This window comes from Moschus berezovskii, chromosome 17 (genome assembly GCF_049115385.1).
Source record: "Moschus berezovskii isolate FMDL1 chromosome 17, NW_MosBer_1.0, whole genome shotgun sequence".
Taxonomy (NCBI): Eukaryota; Metazoa; Chordata; class Mammalia; order Artiodactyla; family Moschidae; genus Moschus; species Moschus berezovskii.
This window is the reverse complement of record NC_142476.1, coordinates 35,882,230-35,902,511: the sequence shown is the minus strand read 5'-3', so window position 1 is coordinate 35,902,511 and position 20,282 is coordinate 35,882,230. Positions and strand designations below refer to the sequence as shown.

The 20,282-nt window shown below is 47.0% G+C and overlaps 1 protein-coding gene across 2 annotated transcripts in view; it reads right to left on the bottom strand.

The window, feature by feature from the left end:
* Positions 1-15,849: 15,849 nt before the first annotated feature.
* KIAA0040 (KIAA0040 ortholog) overlaps positions 15,850-20,282 on the bottom strand; it is a 41,720-nt gene continuing 37,287 nt past the window's right edge. For both annotated transcript variants that reach the window (XM_088845317.1, XM_088845316.1), the window contains one exon: positions 15,850-19,309. In XM_088845317.1, the coding sequence (XP_088701443.1) occupies positions 18,875-19,177 (303 nt within the window). In that variant the 5' untranslated portion in view covers positions 19,178-19,309 and the 3' untranslated portion in view covers positions 15,850-18,874. The remainder of the gene's footprint in view (positions 19,310-20,282) is intronic.

Genomic DNA, 20,282 nt, shown 5'->3' with positions numbered 1-20,282 from the left:
ATGATTCAGAGTGGGGGTGGAGTGCCTGGTGGCAGGTCTGGGCTGGGGCTGCTGACGGGTGGGTGACTGCTGTCTTAGGAGCTCTGGTGAAGGGGGCCACTTGTGGATGGGCTGTTTGTTCAGGAGGCATCTGACATGGTAGCCAGAGAACTTGTGGGAAATTGGAGTGGTTTCTTGCATTATTTCACCTGTAGGGTTCTTGCTGCCCTGAAAGGACAGGGCAGAGAAAACCTTAGTTGACCCCTCAAGGATTCCACTGGGGCAGAGAAGGAAATCAGTGGGGGTAGGGGCAGGGAGCTCATTTTCAATGGATGTTTGTCTGACTGAGGAGAACATTCCAGACTAAACCTCTGTGCCTAACCTCATTTTAACGTGACCAACTCTGGGAGCTCCTGCTCTGGCAGCTGCATATAGGCCCCAGAATAGATTTCTGGGTAGACCTGCATTTCCGAGGGTCAGACACTTTTCTTAGAGTCAGATTATGAGCCATCAGCATTTCGAAGCTTCAGGGACAACTCCTACTGGTTCAGTTCAGCTCAGTCGTGTCCGACTCTTTGCGACCCCATGAATCACAGCACGCCAGACCTCCCTGTCCAAACCAAATAAAATAATCCTAAAGGAAATCAACCCTGAATATTCATTGGAAGGACTGATGCTGAAGCTGAAACTATAATACTTTGGCCACTTGATGCGAAGAGCTGACTCACTGGAAAAGACCCTGATGCTGGTCAAAATGGAAAGCAGAAGGGGGTGACAGAGGATGAATGGTTGGATGGCATCATCGACTCAGGGGACATGAGTTTGAGCAAACTCAGGGAGATAATGCAGGACAGGGAGCCTGGCACGCTGCAGTCCATGGGGTCACAAAGAGTTGGACACGACTGAGCGACTGAAGAACAGCAACAAAAAAAGCTGTAACAGAAGGGACATGTGGCACAGCCACGCTCTCAGGTTAAAGTGAGGACAGAGTGTCACAGACAGTTGATAAAGTCTCTTAAGCGGTTCCATGCGAGAGGCTAGCAAAGCCCTGAGTGATAAGCAGAACACAATGTGCGTCCCCTGCCCGCAATGTGGTGGAGACGGCTGTGGGGACGCACAGTGGGCACTGCGATGGAGAGAGTGCTGTGAGCAGAGCGGGGTGCCCCAGAAAGTGTTGCGGGTATGGTGTCAGCATCACATCTGGAAGAACAAATCTGGATTCACCAGGGACAGGCGACAGGCTGGGGGCAGGCAGGGCACCTTGGGATGAGGTTCAGTTCAGTCGCTCAGTCGTGACCAACTCTTTGCAACCCCATGAATCACAGCACGCCAGGCCTCCCTGTCCATCACCAACCCCCAGAGTTCACTCAAACTCACGTCCATCGAGTCGGTGATGCCATCCAGCCATCTCATTCTCTGTCGTCCCCGTCTCCTTCTGCCCCCAATTCCTCCCAGCATCAGAGTCTTTTCTAGTGAGTCAACTTGTCACATGAGGTGGCCAAAGGATTGCAGTTTCAGCCTTAGCATCAGTCCTTCCAATGAACACCCAGGATTGATTTCCTTTAGAATGGACTGGTTGGATCTCCTTGCAGTCCAAGGGACTCTCAAGAGTCTTCTCCAGCACCACAGTTCAAAAGCATCAATTCTTCGGCGATCAGCTTTCTTCACAGTCCAACTCTCACATCCATACATGACCACGGGAAAAACCATAGCCTTGACTAGACGGACCTTGGTTGGCAAAGTAATGTCTCTGCTTTTTAATATGCTATCTAGGTTGGTCATAAGTTTCCTTCCAAGGAGTAAGCGCCTTTTAATTTCATGGCCTGATGGCAAAAATGAGAACAGGCGGAGTGTGGTGTGTTTCAGGGAGGAAGATGGTTTCTTGGTGAGGTGAGGAGAGGTTGATGGGGAGCCATGCTGGAGAGACAGGCAGGAACTCATCTCAGCCATGTGAGCACGGTGGTCTCAGCTGGCACCATGGTCCCAGCTGTCACTGATCATCAGAATCAGCTGGAGCTGTCACGTAACCAGACCCTACTTCACCTCTAGAGATGCCGCTTCAATGGGTCTCAGCTGAGTCCTGTGCAGCTGTGCTTTCTAAAGCTTCAGGGGCTTCTGACATGCAACTGGGGCTGAGAACCACAGCTAAGATGAAAAGGTTTGGGAGGGGCAGTGGAGAACACTAAGGGTGTTTAAAGCTTGGAGTGACACTTGTAGTGAGACTTATATTTTGGAAGCATCAGTCTGGTGGCAGCATAAAGAATGGAAGAAGGCGTGGAAGTAAGTAGAGATTCATTGACAGTGAAGGGTTATTGCAATAGGCAATGGGTATGGGCTTCCCAGGGGGCTCAGTGGTAGAAAATCCGCCTACAATGCAGGAGACATAAGAGATGCAGTTTCAATCCCTGGGTTGAGAAGATCCCCTGGGAAAGGGCGTGGCAACCCACTCCAGTATTCTTGCCTGGAGGATCCCCATGGACAGAGGAGCCTGGTGGGTTATAGTCCAAGGGGTCGCAAAGAGTTGGATATGACTGAAGTGACTAAGCATGCAGGCACTGACTTCCTTGGCCTGAGGCAGAAATGGTGGGGAACAGAGAGTTTAAAACTGGTTGTTCTTGACAGTAGCTTCCTCTGGGAAGAGGGTCCCAACGTTTATGTTTGTCACTCGATGTCCAGAGTTCTGCTTTGGGGAATTTCCTGGCGGGACCTGGGTTCAATCCTTGATCGATTCCACAAGCCGTGTGACCAAAAAAAAAAAAAAATTCTGCTTTTTAACTTGGAATTCTCAGGAATTCTAGGATCATTAAAGCCAGAAAATGCTGAAGGAACTAGGGAGAAAAAAAAAAAATGACCCAAGGTATTATGATCAAAGGGATGCCCTAAAGGAAAAGACCAGGAGTGTTGTGTGAGGAGAGGTAGGCTGTGGGAGGGAGGCTGTGGACAGGGTGGAGGTGTCCCGGGTAGGGGTACAGAATGGCAGTGGAAAAGCAAGTATAAATAATGAAATGCTCTCGGCGAAACGTAGCCATTTACAGGAGAAAGTCTTCCGCTAAAAATATTTCCAAGTCATACCCTTAAGCCCTTCACTGGGGCAGCGGAGAGGATTGGGAGGGCGTTTCTGTCAATAAAGAGTGCGAATCAATCAATACATTTGGAGCCCGCGGCCCGGCTCAGGGGCGCGCTGTTCCCGGCCGGGCCAGCAGATGGCAGTGTGGTCCTACCGGGAACCTCTCGCCTCAAAGCTCCTTTCCTCGCCTACAGCGAAGGAAGTTCTGGGGGTCCTAGCGTTTCTTCCTTCCCGGGTAAATTCATCTGGAGAGTCAGCCTGTGGGGTACGACTCACCATCCAGCATCGCTTGGTGGTCGCACAGGCAGTGTTGCCGTGCAAAACAGGTAATTGAGAAACTGTAATCCACTGCCATCCCCTTTTTCATCTTATCTGCTGTTTTCAGCCCCAGTTGCATGTTAGAAGCCCCTGGAGCCCTTTTGAAGAGATTGCCTGGTGAGCTGGGGACTGTCTCCCCCAACCTGGCCTACTGGGCTGGTGGTCTGGCAAGGAGATGGGGGGCGCCCCTGGAAGGCAGTTCTGCTTCATTGACTATGCCAAAGCTTTGACTGTATGGATCACAATAAACTGTGGAAAATTCTGAAAGAGATGGGAATACCAGACCACCTGACCTGCCTCTTGAGAAACCTCTGTGCAGGTCAGGAAGCAACAGTTAGAACTGGACATGGAACAACAGACTGGTTCCAAATAGGAAAAGGAGTACGTCCAGGTTGTATATTGTCACCCTGCTTATTTAACTTATATGCAGAGTACACCATGAGGAACGCTGGGCTGGAAGAAGCACAAGCTGGAATCAAGATTGCCAGGAGAAATATCAATAACCTCAGCTATGCAGATGACACCACCCTTATGACAGAAAGTGAAGAGGAACTAAAAAGCCTCTTGATGAAAGTGAAAGAGGAGAGTGAAAAAGTTGGCTTGAAGCTCAACATTCAGAAAACAAAAATCATGGCATCTGGTCCCATCACTTCATGGGAAATAGATGGGGAAACAGTGTCAGACTTTATTTTTTTGGGCTCCAAAATCACTGCAGATGGTGATTGCAGCCATGAAATTAAAAGGCGCTTACTCCTTGGAAGGAAAGTTATGACCAACCTAGATAGCATATTAAAAAGCAGAGACGAGGCTGAAACAAGATGGTGGAGGAATAGGATGTTGAGACCACTTTCTCCCCCAAAAATTCATCAAAAGAACATTTGAACACTGAGTAAAGTCCATAAAACAACTTCTGAATGCTGGCAGAGGACATCAAGCACCCAGAAAAGCAGCCCATTGTCTTCAAAAGAAGGTGGGAAAAAACATAAACGATAAAAAGAGAGACAAAAGAAGTAAGGACGGACCTCCGTCCTGGGAAGGGAGGCATAAAAAAAAAAAAGAAGTTTCTGAAACTCTCACAGGCGAGTCTGTGGCGAGCCTCAGAATCTCAGAGGACAACACAACCGGGAGAAAAAGAAATAAATAATTAAAGCTCACAGCTTACGAGTCCAAAGGTAACTCCCAGCGGAGAAGCAGAGCAGACGCCCGCATCCGCCATTAACAAGCGGGGCCTGGGCAGGGAGGAGCCGGCTGAACTGCTTAGAGAGAGGACCGGGCCTGAATGCCTGAGAGCCGTCTGGGAGAGCTGACTGGAGATAGCAGAGCAGACTGTGGGGTAGTACCCCGCGAAAAGGCAAAAAGCCCTAACTTAAGACTCTGCCAGCCCCGCTCACAGAACAAAAGACTGAGCAGAGCTAGCCGGCTGTGGACGGCCCATCCCCTGCCGAGACAGGCAGGGGAGGGCAGTCAGAGCCAGAGGGGGGCAATCGCGGTCCCAGAGAGGCATCCGATACCAATCTGTAGGCAGGCTTCAGTGTTAACCAAGACTTTTTGGGTTTCTGGCTGGTTAACATCCTCCTGAGAAGGTGCGCCGGTTGTATACACAGAAAACCGAGCGGGAAGGACCGGGGAGGTGATAAGTTGCAGCGATTGTGCTCGCCAGTCACCTGGTCACTTGAGCTGCTCTGTCTGGGGAAGGCACAAAACGCAGGCCCAACCAAGTCTGCACCTTTGTGGAGTACCCGAGTACCTGAACCTGAGTGGCTTAGACCTGGGACGTGCATGCAACCCAGCGCTGGCCTCAGATAGTTATCGGCAGAGCAACTTAGAGCCTGTGCAGTGTAGACTGGGACAGCACACACGTCGTGAGCGGGGGCAAACCCAGTGTGGCCGGGACACTGCGAGCACTCCCCACAGACACCAGAGATATTTCTCTGCAGTGTTCCTCCCTTCCCAGAACAGGACTGAACAAGTGAGCTTTAAAAAGTGTCCACCACCACCCTCTAGTGTCAGGGCGGAAATTAGACACTGAAGAGACCAGCAAACAGAAGCTAAAACAGAGGGAATCACCTTGGAAGTGACCATACAGGTTGTCCAAAGTCACTCCAAACCTATTGACATCTCATAACTCATTACTAGTCACTTCATTGCACTCCAGAGAAGAAATCCAGCTCCACCCATCAGAACACTGACACAAGCTTCCCTAACCAGGGAACCTTGACAAGCCACCCGTCCAATCTCACCCATAGCAAGGAAACTCCACAATAAAGAGAACTCCACAAATTAAAAAGCAGAGACATTACTTTGCCAGCCAAGGTCCGTCTAGTCAAGGCTATGGTTTTTCCCGTGGTCATGTATGGATGTGAGAGTTGGACTGTGAAGAAAGCTGATCGCCAAAGAATTGATGCTTTTGAACTGTGGTGCTGGAGAAGACTCTTGAGAGTCCCTTGGACTGCAAGGAGATCCAACCAGTCCATTCTAAAGGAGATCAATCCTGGGTGTTCATTGGAAGGACTGATGCTAAAACTGACACTCCAATACTTTGGCCACCTCATGCGACGAGTTGACTCACTGGAAAAGACTTTGATGCTGGGAGGGATTGGGGGCGGGAGGAGACGGGGACAACAGAGAATGAGATGGCTGGATGGCATCACTGACTCGATGGATGTGAGTTTGAGTGAACTCCCGGGGTTGGTGATGGACAGGGAGGCCTGGCGTGCTGTGATTCATGGGGTCGCAAGGAGTCAGACACAAAGAGTTCATGAGTGACTGAACTGAACTGAACTGAACTGCCTGAAAGCACAGCTGCGGAAAAGGCAATGGAAAGCCACTCCAGTACTCTTGCCTGGAAAATCCCATGGATGGAGGAGCCTGGTGGGCTGCAGTCCATGGGGTCGCTGAGTCAGACACGACTGAGTGACTTCACTTTCACTTTTCACTTTCATGCATTGGAGAAGGAAATGGCAACCCACTCCAGTGTTCTTGCCTGGAGAGTCCCAGGGACAGGGAGCCTGGTGGGCTGCCATCTGTGGGGTCGCACAGAGTCGGACAGGACTGAAGTGACTTAGCAGCAGCAGCAAAGTGCAGCTGAATCCACTTCCCAATAGGCCTTGTGCTAGTTTCTACCAGGAAATGGGTTGAGATGTGATTCCAGTGGTATACAAAGGAGTTAGGTTCTCAGGTTAGCCCAGAAAAGCCTGTTCATTCTATAATACAGATTGCAGTGCACTTTTAATGACTGAAGTAGAAAACAAAGGTATTGTAGTATTGCAATTTAAAAAGGAAAAAAAAATGGAATGAAATAATTACTTATTTTGGCAAGTGAAGAAAATTAGGTTTGATGAGAGAAGGATAAGGAAGCCAATGAGGCTGGCTATATGTTCTGTGCTGGTCTCAGCCTATCAATAACCAATGTTTTGGTTGGACTGGCTTTTGTGATTCTTATCTTAAGACACCCTTCAGCAATAACTATTAGGAAACTTTGAAAAAATAAAGGTTTATTTCTTACAAGCCCTGGCAATTACACTACATATCTGGGGCTGCCTAGTGAGGATGTGGGGAGAGAGAAAACAGCTCAAGAGAGAGTGAGCTTAGGGTTCTGCTTTTATTAGGGACCATGGTGGGGGCCTAGGATTTTGAGGGATCAGTCTTTCCTGGTGAATTTAAAGTGCAGGAAAAGAAAAAAAAAATCAAGTGGCCCAAATAGTCAATTACTGAAATCACCCAGGATGTCTAAAACAAAGGTGCCACAGTGGGGGGAGGCGGCCCAGGTCTTTGTGTAGTTGTGTGTGTTTGCAGTGTGTTTATCCTGCGTAGCGGTCTTTGAAGTGGGTGCTTCTGCAATCCAAGCTTAAGTCAGGCACTTGGATGACAAAAAAAAAAAAAAGAACTCTCAGGGCTCACACTGCAGGGTGGACCACCTGAAGGAGACCTTGCTGCTGCTGCTGCTAAGTCACTTCAGTCGTGTCCGACTCTGTGTGACCCCATATACGGAAGCCCACCAGGCTCCCCCATCCCTGGGATTCTCCAGGCAAGAACACTGGAGTGGGTTGCCATTTCCTTCTCCAACACAGAGTGTCTAAAGACTTGTGGGCAGAGCCCTTTTTGGAGTCTCTATTGCAGTTTTTGACCTATAGGGAGTGCTGTTGTTAGTTAACAGTCTCTGAGAAGCCCAGATCAGTGTGCCCTAGGGGCCCTAGGGCAGGAGTCTGAGGGTTTTGGTTTCCAATCTAGATTTGGGCAAGTTGCTCACTTTCTCTGAGTCTCACTTTCATCTTTTATAAAATGGGAATGAAGTCAAATGAGGTAATGGAAGTGCCTTTATGAGGGAGAAAGCACTCTGGTAGGATAGAGGCCTTGCATCTTCGGTCTTCTCCGTAATTTCACTCAAAGTTTTGGGATCTTTTTTGTTTCCCGATAAAGGTGTGTGCCGAGCTGCTTCAGTCGTGTCCAACTATTTGCAACCCCATGAACTGTAGTGTGTCAGGCTCCTCTGTTCATGGGATTCTCCAGGCAAGAATGCTGGAGTGGGTTGCCATTTCCATCTTCCTGACCCAGGATCGAACTCGCACCTCTTTTGTCTTCTGCATTGGCAGGCGGGTTCTTTTATAAAGGTGTATGTCTAGACAACACTAAGGTATATTTGCTATGTATAGGCACCAATAGGATTATTACGGCTTGCTCACAGATGGAAGAAAGAGAAAGGGCAGAGTGAGAAAGAAAGGTTAAGTAAAAGGAAAGGAGAATCTGTCTACATTTCACAGAAGGTTTCCCTGGGGATGATATGAATTGAGGTGTTAGAAGACCAGAAGATGAAGCATGGTATGTACAGAGCAGCGTTTCCCAAATGGTGTTCCTTTGAACCCTTGCTCCTCCAGATGTGCTAAAAGATGAGGTTGCATGGTCAAATAAGCTTGAGAAAACTTTGAGTTCCGCAGAGTCACACCCATTTCTTTATTCCAGTACCCATTAGAGCTTTTGATATGATACTTGCCGATTCCAAGAAAGAGGGGGAAAGACATGGTATGTAGCACTTTGAAAACTTGTTTGACTATAGGATGCTTTTGGTTTCTGAATATCTAGATAATATTTCTCAAGGTATGGTTCAGAGACCACTGTCATCTACCTAGTGTGCTTGTTAGAAGAGCAGGTTGTCTGGTCTTATCCAAGATATAATAAATCCAGTGGAAGGGCAAAGAGGAAGTGGGGATCTGCACTTGTAAAAAAAAAAAAAAAACAAAACACCAAGTGATTCTTTTCCTTTTTTCCCTTAATCAGTGCATTTATGTAGCGTCTAGTATGCACTAAGGCTTCATGCTAGGTATTGGAGATACATGGTGAATACGTTACAATTCTGGCCTCATGAAGGCTAACTCTAATATAGATGAGAATGGAATGGAGAGCTGGGGATGTAGGAAGAGTATAGTCTGATCTTGTTGTGATGGGGAAGACTCGAGTGGTTAGGGGAGCTTTCCTAGGCAGTGATGTAAAGTCTGGAAGACTTCACAGAAATAAGTTTGTAACAGCAATTAAGACTGTGAAAATCCCTTATCTAGCAAATGAGTGTGGCATCGTGATTGTCCCATGAAACCCAGTGAATCTTTAGCATATTTCATCTGAGGATCAGAGACATAGCTGGATTGATGTTCTAAGAGAAGCACTGTTTTAAGGTGAAACACATTGACACAAACTCTCTCCTGATCTGGCCGCCAGGGGCGCTGTCACCCTAGGGTGGCTTAGCTGTGGGCAGAGGGGCTTGATGCGAGAAAGGATAGGTACTTAAGAAGTTCACTGGACACATCCTATAAATTGGGAGCCCTTAATTCAAGGGGGACTTCCCTGGTGGTTCAGATGGTAAAGTGTCTGCCTATAATGCGGGAGACCCGGGTTCAATCCCTGGGTCGGGAAGATCTGGAGAAGGAAATGCAACCCACTCCAGTATTCTGGCCTGGAAAATCCCATGGACAGAGGAGCCTGGTAGGCTACACTCTCCATGGGGTTGCAAAGAGTCGCACATGACTGAGCGATTCACTTTCACTTAATTCGAGGAGCATTGATAGTACTGTAAGCAGTGCAGCGTGTGGTGAAATGAGGGAACTTCCTACACCAACAGGAACAGAAAATGTCCATTATTTTCAATCCCTCTCTCCTTTGACCTGTCTGCACCTTTTGATTCCACGGACTCTGGCTTTCTTCTTGAACGTCTCTTTTCCTTTGACTTCTAGGACACAAGTCTCGTGATCTTCCTTCTGTCCTTAATAATAAGGAACGTTTATTGAGCACTTACCATAAGCCTAGCTCTGTGCTAAATGATTTATATGCATTATCTCATTTAATCCTCTCATCCCTCTGATACAGATACTGACTGGTATTAATTCTACTCAGAGGTTAAGTCTTGCATGTACATTAGACAATTGTGGGATCTGGAGTTAGCCTCGGCATCGGGACAACCCAGTCCTCGCCTCCCACACTTACGGTGGTCCTCGCCAGGCTAAACCTTCAGGTCTTAGGTGATAAAAGCAGTGCCCTCTTTTTCCTGTTTCCTCCTCTGCAGCTAGCTCTCTTCCAGGTGACAGATTCAGGGTGACCCCTGCCCCCAACCTGACTTGACACGAGCTTTGAAACTTCCCTCTTAGAAAGCAGTGACCAACTGTACTAGAATGGTCTCTTTTCTTGTCTGTTCCCACAGCCAGGCTGTGAGCCCCTCCAAATGCCTTTATATTGTGGCCACCGGTGTGCTTGGCACATACTAGAGTCAAAAATGTAAAGGGAACAAATAGCCTCCAGAGGGAGTTATTAATAGTTAGCTGCATACATGGCCATTCCTGAATGAAATGTCACAGGTATTTCAAAACATCCCTTTGAACCTCTGGCAGAGACTGCAAGTGGTGATAAAGGCATTCTTCTTTTCAGTTTTGTAATCCCATGACTTTGAATTTAGGAATTGTACTAAGGGCAGAGGGCAAGGGGCCAGTGGAGAGCATTCTGGTGAGTTGAGATTGCTCACAACGTTGTGCACTTGTCCATTCATATCCCAAACGTCAGGGCTGAGCCTGGACAGGTGGAGCTGATGGGACTGAGCTCTGGCATCCACCCAGGTGTGCAGCAGCTCCCCTCCCCAAGATGTGGTCTGGGCAACATTCCCTCCATGAGGGTGGAAAGTTTTGAAAGTCCTGGAGCAAAGGACAGAGAGCTGAGTGAAAGGGCTCTGTCCTCAGTTGGTCGTAGAATATGTGTGATGGGGACGGAAACCCAGGAATAGCCTGCAACTAGAGGAATATCTTTCCTGGTGGCTCAGATGGTAAAGAATCTACCTGCAACATGGGAGACCTGGGTTTGATCCCTGGGTCGGGAAGATCCCCGAGAGAAGGGAATGGCTCCCCACTCCAGTATTCTTGCCTGTAAAATCCCATGATTTTAAAATCACAAAGAGTTGGACACGACTGAGCGACTGAACAACACCACCAAAGTCCCATGGACAGAGGAGCCTGGCAGGCTATAGTCCATGGGGCCACAAAGAGTTGGATATGACTGAGTGACTAACACTTTCACTTTTCATAGGGATATCAGCCTGCCTTGGGGAAGATGAAGGGCAGGTCCGCCCTGGCCCTTGAAATGCAGTTAGCATGGTGTGTTGCCAGTGTGTCTGACTGCTCCCCCTACAAGCTTTTAGGCCCACTTTCTCCAGGATGGTGGCCACTAGCTGTGGGCAGCTGTTGAGCAACTGAAATGTGGCTGATGTAAGTCAGCTACTGGACCTTTAGCTTTATTTAATTAGTTTAAATAGCTGTATACCGCTAATGGTACTATATTGGGCAGGGAGTGGACATTTCCATCATTCCTAGTTCTGTTGGACAGCACTGCTCTAAATGGGTTTTGCTCTAATGACGGCTTAACATCATCAAGGGAAGAATCAGGAACATTTAACTCATTACAGTTTTTAAAATGTTAATCTCATCTTATGTGTTAGTTTTTTGTTGCACTGGGTCTTCGGAGCTGCATGCCAGCTTTCTCTAGTTACTCAGAGCAAGGGCTCTCTAGCCGCGGTGCACAGTCTTCTCATTGTGGTGGCTTCTCTCGTTGCAGAGCATGGGCTCTAGGCATGTGGGCTTCAGTAGTTGTAGTACACGGGCTCAGTAGTCGGGGCACACAGGCTTTAGTAGTTGTGGTGCACGTCTTAGTTGCTCCTTGGCATGTGGAATCTTCTTGGACCAGGGATCGAACCTGTGTTCCCTGCATTGGCAGGCAGATTCTTATCCACTGTACTGCCAGGGAAATCCTCATTACATTTCTTAACCAATGCAAGGCTATGGCCAACTTGAAAAAAAGATAAATATTTATTCACTCATACAAATGTCTGTATATATATGTATAAAGTCTACCTACTATGATCTATTTATCTATCTATCTATGGATACCTACCTACCTACCTCTCTTGCTGCTACTGTATAGACTTTGGATCTCTCCTCTTCCCAGCACCAGATTTAACTCAAGACTCTATTTTTACTTCAGTTCAGTTCAGTCACTCAGTCATGTCCGAATCTTTGCGACCCCATAAACTGCAGCAATCCAGGCCTCCCTGTCCATCACCAACTCCCGGAGTCTATCCAAACCCATGTCCATCGAGTCGGTGATGCCATCCAACCATCTCATCCTCTGTTGTCCCCTTCTCCTCCTGCCCTCAATCTTTCCAAGCATCAGGGTCTTTCCAAATGAGTCAGCTCTTTGCATGAGGTGGCCAAAGTATTGGAGTTTCAGCTTCAACATCAGTCCTTCCAATGAACACCCAGGACAGATCTCCTTTAGGATGGACTGGTTGGATCTCCTTGCAGTCCAAGGTACTCTCAAGAGTCTTCTCCAACACCACAGTTCAAAAGCGTCAGTTCTTTGGTGCTCAGCTTTCTTTATAGTCCAACTCTCACATCCATACATGACCATTGGAAAAACCATAGCCTTGACTAGGCGGACCTTGGTTGGCAAAGTAATGTCTCTGCTTTTCAATATGCTATCTAGGTTGGTCATAACTTTCCTTCCAAGGAGTAAGCGTCTTTAAATTTCATGGCTGCAATCACCATCTGCAGTGATTCTGGAGCCCAGAAAAATAGTCTGACACTGTTTCCACTGTTTCCCCATCTATTTCCCATGAAGTGATGGGACCGGATGCCATGATCTTAGTGTTCTGAATGTTGAGCTTTAAGCCAACTTCTTCACTCTCCTTTTTCACTTTCATCAAGAGGCTCTTTAGTTCTTCTTCATTTTCTTTTTTTTAAAAATTTTTTTTTTATTGGAGGCTAATTATTTTACAATATTATATTGGTTGGTTTTGCCATACATTGACATGAATCCGCCCCAGGTGTATATGAATTCCCCTTTCTGAACCCCTGTCCCACCTCCCTCCTCTCCTTATCCTCCCTCTGGGTCATCCCTGCACACCTGCACCGAGCATCCTGTATCATGCATTGACCCTGAACTGGTGATTCGTTTCACATATGATAATATACATGTTTCAATGCCATTCTCCCAAATCATCCCACCCTCACCCTCTCCCACAGAGTCCCAAAGACTGTTCTATATATCTGTGTCTCTTTTGCTGTCTCGTATACAGGGTTATCATTTCCATCTTTCTAAATTCCATATATATGCATTCGTATACTGTATTGGTGTTTTTCTTTGCCATAAGGGTGGCTCATCTGCATATCTGAGGTTATTGATATTTCTCCCAGCAATCTTGATTCCAGCTTGTGGTTCTTCCAGCCCAGAGTTTCTCACGATGTGTTCTGCATATAAGTTAAATAACCAGGGTGACAATATACAGCCTTGACCTACTCCTTTTCCTATTTGGAACCAGTCTGTTGTTCCATGTCCAGTTCTAACTGTTGCTTCCTGACCTGCATACAGGTTTCCCAAGAGGCAGGTCAGGTAGTCTGGGATTCCCATCTCTTTCAGAATTTTCCACAGTTTATTGTGATCCACACAGTCAAAGGCTTTGGCATAGTCAATGAAGCAGAAATAGATGTTTTTCTGGAACTCTCTTGCTTTTTCAAGGATCCAGGGGATGTTGGCAATTTGATCTCTGGTTCCTCTGCCTTTTCTAAAACCTGCTAGAACATCTGGAAGTTCACGGTTCATATATTGCTGAAGCCTGGCTTGGAGAATTTTAAACATGACTTTGCTAGCATGTGAGATGAGTGCAATTGTGTGGTAGTTTGAGCATTCTTTGGCATTGCCTTTCTTTGGGATTGGAAAGCAAACTGACCTTTTCTAGTCCTGTGGCCACTGGTGAGTTTTCCAAATTTGCTGGCATGTTGAGTGCAGCACTTTCACAGCATCATCTTTCAAGATTTGAAATAGCTCAACTGGAATTCCATCATCTCCACTAGCTTTGTTTGTAGTGATGCTTCCTAAGGCCCACCTGACTTCACATTCCAGGATGTCTGGCTCTAGGTGAGTGATCACACCATCATGACTATCTTGATTGTGAAGATCTTTTTTGTATAGTTCTTCTGTGTATTCTTGCCACCTCTTCTTAATATCTTCTGCTTCTGTTAGGTCTCTGCTATTTCTGTCCTTTGTTGTGCCCACCTTTGCATGAAATGTTCCCTTGGTATCTCTAATTTTCTTGAAGAGATTTCTATTCTTTCCCATTCTATTGTTTTCCTCTATTTCTTTGCATTGATTGCTAGGGAAGGCTTTCTTATCTCTCATTGCTATTCTTTGGAAATCTGCATTCAAATGGGTATATCTTTCCTTTTCTCCTTTGCTTTTCACTTCTCTTCTTTTCACAGCTATTTGTAAGGCCTCCTCAGACAGCCATTTTGCTTTTTTGCATTTCTATTTCTTGGGAATGGTTTTGATTCCTGTCTCCTGTACAATGTCACGTACCTCCATCCATAGTTCATCAGGCACTCTATCAGATCTAGTCCCTTAAATCTATTTCTCACTTCCACTGTATAATCATAAGGGAGTTGATTTAGGTCATACCTGAATGGTCTACTGGTTTTCTCCACTTTCTTCAATTTAAGTCTGAATTTGGCAATAAGGAGTTGATGATGTGAGCCACAGTCAGCTTCCAATCTTGTTTTTGCTAACTGTATAGAGCTTCTCCATCTTTGGCTGCAAAGAATATAATCAATCTGATTTTGGTGTTGACCATCTGGTGATGTCCATGTGTAGAGTCTTCTCTTGTGTTGTTGGAAGAGGGTGTTTGGTATGACCAGTGCGTTCTCTTGGCAAAACTCTATTAGCCTTTGCCCTGCTTCATTTCATGCTCCAAGGCCAAATTTGCCTGTTACTCCAGGTGTTTCTTGACTTCCTACTTTTGCATTCCAGTCTCCTATAATGAAAAGTACATCTTTTTTGGGCGTTACTTCTAGAAGGTCTTGTGGGTCTTCATGGAACTGTTCAACTTCAGCTTCTTCAGTGTTATTGGTCGGAGCATAGACTTGGGATTACTGTGATATTGAATGGTTTGCCTTGGAAACAAACAGAAATCATTCTGTCGTTTTTGAGATTGCATCCAAGTGCTGCATTTCGGACTCTTTTGTTGACCATGATGGCTACTCCATTTCTTCTAAGGGATTCCTGTCCACAGTAGTAGATATAATGGTCATCTGAGTTAAATTCACCCATTCCAGTCCATCTTAGTTCACTGATGCCTAGAATGTCTATGTTCACTCTTGTCATCTCCTGTTTGACCACTTCCAGTTTGCCTTGATTCATGGACCTAACATTCCAGGTTCCTATGCAATATTGCCCTTACAGTTGTTTTTGCTTTGGCTCCATCTCTTCACTCTTTCTGGAGTTATTTCTCCACTGATCTCCAGTAGCATATTGGGCACCTACAGACCTGGGGAATTCATCTTTCATTGTCCTATCTTTTTGCCTTTTCATACTGTTCATGTGGTTCTCAAGGCAAGAATACTGAAGTGGTTTGCCATTCCCATCTCCAGTGGACCACATTCTGTCAGACCTCTCCACCATGATCCGGCCATCTTGGATGGCCCCACGCAGCATGGTTTAGTTTCACTGAGTCAGACAAGGCTGTGGTCCGTGTGATCCGATTGGCTAGTTGTCTGTGATTGTAGTTTCAGTCTGTCTGCCCTCTGATCCCCTTTCTCAGTGCCTAGCATCTTACTTGGGTTTTTTACTTAGTGTTTGCTATTTTCCCCCTTTTCCTTTAAGAGGACATTGATTTACCTGACCGATGTGTTGCCTAGGAGCATGAGTGTGTTTTGCTGCATCTGGCATTTCTGAGGGTGCCTAGTCTCCGAGGTGTCTGCTCTGCAGGTGGTGGGGTGTGGGTTCACCCCTGGTCCTCAGACCTCTGACTCTGCTGTTAGGGGGAAGATAGTACCTGGGGATGGCTGGGCCTTTGGCATCTCAGAGGGAATCGCCCCATCCATCATTCTGGGTGAGCTCTGGGAGAGGGTAGCCTCTAATGTCAAGAAAATAACTAACTGATTTCCATAAGTAAGGAGGTTACACATGGCTTTTTAGTTTCAAAGTATTTTATTTAAATAAAATCTTCTCTTGGTGCATTTAAATTTTCCAGAAAAAAAAATACTGACAAATGCTCTACAACATGGACCATTTATATTCTTCTTGAAAAGGTGACTGCCCTTTCTCTATATTTTCCCCTCCTCCCGCCACCCCCCCAAAAAACCCAAAGCGAATTCATTGAGCAGTTGGGAGAAAGACCTCTTCTGATAGTTCAGAAGTCCAGGGCCTGGGGGCTCCTTCCCAAGCCTGTGCTGGTTTAGGAGGCCCTTCTTTGCCATCCCTTTTGATCCCACAAGACGGGCCAGGCAGGTTCCAGTCCTAAGGGACCCCTGGCTGCCAGTGGTAGTTCTGGGACAGAGGGTGGGAAGGGGTGAAGATGGAGAGGGATGGAGCCGGGTGGTGCCCAGAGACAGACAGAGGGGAATGGGAGAAGAAAACGGGGGAGAGGAGGGTGACAATGAAGTGGGAAGAAAAGGCCGTGGACTCCAATAATTGCTCTTTGCTTCTTTGACACACACACTTCTTCAGCAAAGCCTGAGGGTCTCTCACTCACTGGACACTGTTCTGGGTATTCCAGTGAAGGATGTTGAGGAGGCTGGATGGGATAAAAGAGAAGCCTCTTTAAAGCATTTGGTTCTCCAAACCTGGGTTATGGAAGCAACCGAGAAGTGTGTTTCTGGGTGTTCGCACCTGGAGGTGGAGCAGATACATTCAGATAGAAGATGGTGGGGCACTGCACCTGGAGATAGAGGCCTTGTCGTGATGACGACAGGCTGCTGTCTTAATTCAGACTAGCAGCTGGTTGCCATGGCAACTTTGGTACTTGTGTGGTTCCGTGATCCCGGAGATCAGCTCTCCTAGATTGTATCTGTCACCGGCCTCAGCCGTCAGCCTCTACGTCTCCCCCAAGTCGTCCATTTGAGGAGGGCTGAGAGTTGGAGACCGAATAAGCAACTCAGCCTGCTGGGCAGTGGGAGGTGTGGGGAGATGAGAAGTCATTCCAGGAGGTGAAGGGGATGGCCAGATGTTCCAGGACAAGGGGACAGAGCATCAGAGGGTGCTTCTTTCTCTGGTCCAAGAGGTTTATGCCTGAGGGGCCTGAGTGCCTGGGGTATTTAGGCCCACTTAGGGCAAGAAGGGGGAACAGGGCTGGTTTTAAAATAAAAGCAGGCCTGCAATATGCTTCACAGGGTGTTCTGTTAGAAGATCTCGGTGCAGCAGTTGCCAGCAGGCACCTTGCCTCCACAGGACTAGACCTGGACTTTACCTGAAAGGCAGGTGACTACCAGCTGCCCCAAGTGAGCAAACAGAGGACATTTTCCATGAAACAATGTTAGAGAATTTAGCTTTTGCTTCTATAAATATCATAGCTTAGCTATATTATTAATGAAATTGCAATTTCACCATCATTTAGAACAGCTTCAGTTGGAAAATATTTCAAGAGAGCTACCCTGCAGATGTGCAAATAAACTTTGAGAGCACAACCTGCTCCCATGTGGGAAATTATCCATCTTTGTGCTGTGGTCATAAGACAATCACCATATCACCCAGTTCACCCTGTGAGTGGATTAATTCAGCCTCCCATACTCAGCCCAGAATGTGGGGAGATGATCTGTTCAACTAACGGCAGACCCAGCTTACATGTCCTTATGGATCTCAGGTCACACTTGTCAACCCAAACCTTGGCCCTGCATGCATCCTCCTTCTTCAGAATTCAATACCCAGCTTCCACCTGTTGCAGCAATTAATGGGCTCACTTGGAAGAGAAGGTCACTTGGGGACTTGGTGAGGTATTACAAGTTTACCCTTAACAGCATCACATATCTGACAGCATCCACAGACAGTTGTGAGTACCGACTGTGTGCAAGGCACTAGCCTGAGCTTCAAGATAAATATTAATAAATCTCTATATAGCTTCATCCTACTTCCATTTATACTCTGTAACTTCTGCATCCCGTCTGCAACATGCCATGCCTCCATGATAACCTTATATAATTGTTTCCAGTGTGCCTTCTGTGAGACTGTACCAGTGATTGTCTTAATTCCTTTCCCACTGAAAACTTTTGGGTTCATAAGAGATCCCTAGCTCAGGGGTAGCATCCCGTTTCCATCTGTGAAACATACATTGCACAGGTACACAATGGCAGTCCACTGAAGTGGACGGCATAAACCTGGCCATGAAGATGGCCAGAAACCATTTGTTCTTGCTTGGAGAAGGGAGGCTTGCTGGGGGTAGCATCTCAAAGAGAAGTCTTGGATGCCATTAAACACCCATCAGTGGTGATGAGTGGTAAGACAACGAATTTTGATTTTTCAACTTTTCCTCCTAAGTAAGAGGCCAGAAGCACAGGAACTTGGTGTGTTTGTATCAATATATGGGAATGGGGGTATACCAGATGGCTGGAATATCCAGATATGAATATTTCCAGTAAAAGGTTATGTAGGGACAGGAACAGGAGAACATTTATCTCTAACCTGAGTGGTGTAGGGCATTGACAGCACGTAGGCTTCTCTTGTTATATAATTGTACATGTGGGCCTGGATCTGCCAGGCCTTCCTATGAGATGTTTTTCCAAGAACAGACAATGAATTGCCTCGTTTAGGGCCTTGCGCAAAGTAGACATTCAGTGACCATTTGATGAACAGAATATACTTGCCTGGGTACCTGTGGTGTCGTGCATGTGTGCATTTGGGAGATAATATCAAGAAGTATGGATAAATGTTCCTTGTGCTTTTGCATACGGAATGTGCCAGAGATGGGTGGAAGGCATGACTGAGTCTGCAGCAAAGAGCATTGCTATTGGACACATAGATGCTGAGAAAGCACCCAAGACTTGTCCACGTGCTCCCCGGGAAAGCCTGCCCCAGGGGACACTCAGTCTGAGGTTTGCTCCTTGGTTGGGTAGTTCCTCTGTGAACATGAGCGCATCACTGCAGGGATTTTTGCTCCACATGTTGGGTGTGGTTGGAAGGCAGCTGAGCTCCCAAGGCAGGACACCTCTGCCCCCTGCCTAGCTAGACAGGCAGGGATGGCCTCTTTTCCATCTGGAGAAGCTTGGGCTGGGCAGAGATCCAGAGGTCTTCTTCAACCTTCTTCTTCTTTTTCTTCTTCTTCTTCCCCTTGTTTTGCTCTGGCTGTCGGCCATTTTCACCTGGCCGGTTCCAGCAGCAGTGGCAGCAGATGAAGAGGAAGGTGATGATCACCAGGAGGGGCAACCCCAGGAGGATGCCTAGACAGATGCTGTTGAAGAGGCCCTCCTGGTGTTTGGTGGAGATGATGTCCCAGATGGCACTGAAGAACATGCTGATTTTCTCCATGGTACCTGGCTAGACTGGGCCAGAGGAGCCCCTTAGGTCACCTGCAAGGGCGGGACGTGAGAGGATGCAGGCTTGCCCACTTGGAACTTAGTCCTCTTCCAGCTCTGGGTTTGGGCAGACCACAGATAGCACCTAAAGAGAGAACAGCAGGTCATTTAAGAGAGACGCAGTGGGGACAGTCTATAATTTTTAATAACATCATTGATTTTAGGCTCAGGAAATGGGAAGAAATCAAAGAGTTCCAGAGTTCACTGAAATTGTATTGAGACTCAGTAAACAAGATAAATGCATGCATTTAGTCAGTTATGTATTAACTAATTCTTGCTATGTAGACACTATATGGGGCTTAGAATATGACAGTTAATAAGATGTCAGACCTGGCACGTAGGCAGAGCTCCAAGATGGTTAGATAAATAAGTGTGTGCATCCCACAGTGTTCTGGTTAGGGGGTTGGCTCTCCGGACCCTCTACAGGAGTAGTTCTCTACCTTTCTTCATTTCGGCCTACCTGATACATGATGAACACATACTCCCCAGAGGACAGCTCCATATCTGACCTTCCATGAACACAACTTGTCATTTTTAACACTAATGAAAGCTTAAGCACAAGACAGACTGTCCAGGTCTCGCTGGCTGTCGTGGGTTTCCTGGACCTCCCCAGGCTAAGAGGTCCTCATCCTGTTTCACTCCTGCTTTTCTCACGGTCCATTCATTCTTTCTTCCTGGCCCCGTGTCTCCTCCCTCCTTACATTCCACTTTCAGACCTGGCAAGGACTCATCGTGCTGTGGGTGAGAAACCAGGTCTTTCTGTTTCTACCTTTCTCTCCCTCATTACCCTTGTCTCTTCTCCCTGTCCCCCAACCAAATATTCCCAAGTCTCCTTCCCTGCCTGTCCCCTCTCTTCAGTGAAAAGAGTTTTGCAGGCTGATCAGTGATGGTGCCTGGAAACTGGGAGGGGGTCCCTGGCTGCCTCTCTCCTCCTATCCTGAGCCTAAGCTTGCAGCTGGGCAGTTCTGGTTGTTTGTCCAGAATGATCCCTCTTCCTATGGTACCTTCTCCAACTCTCCACATGTATCTCAGGCCTCAGTTCCCAAGTGTAAGATCTT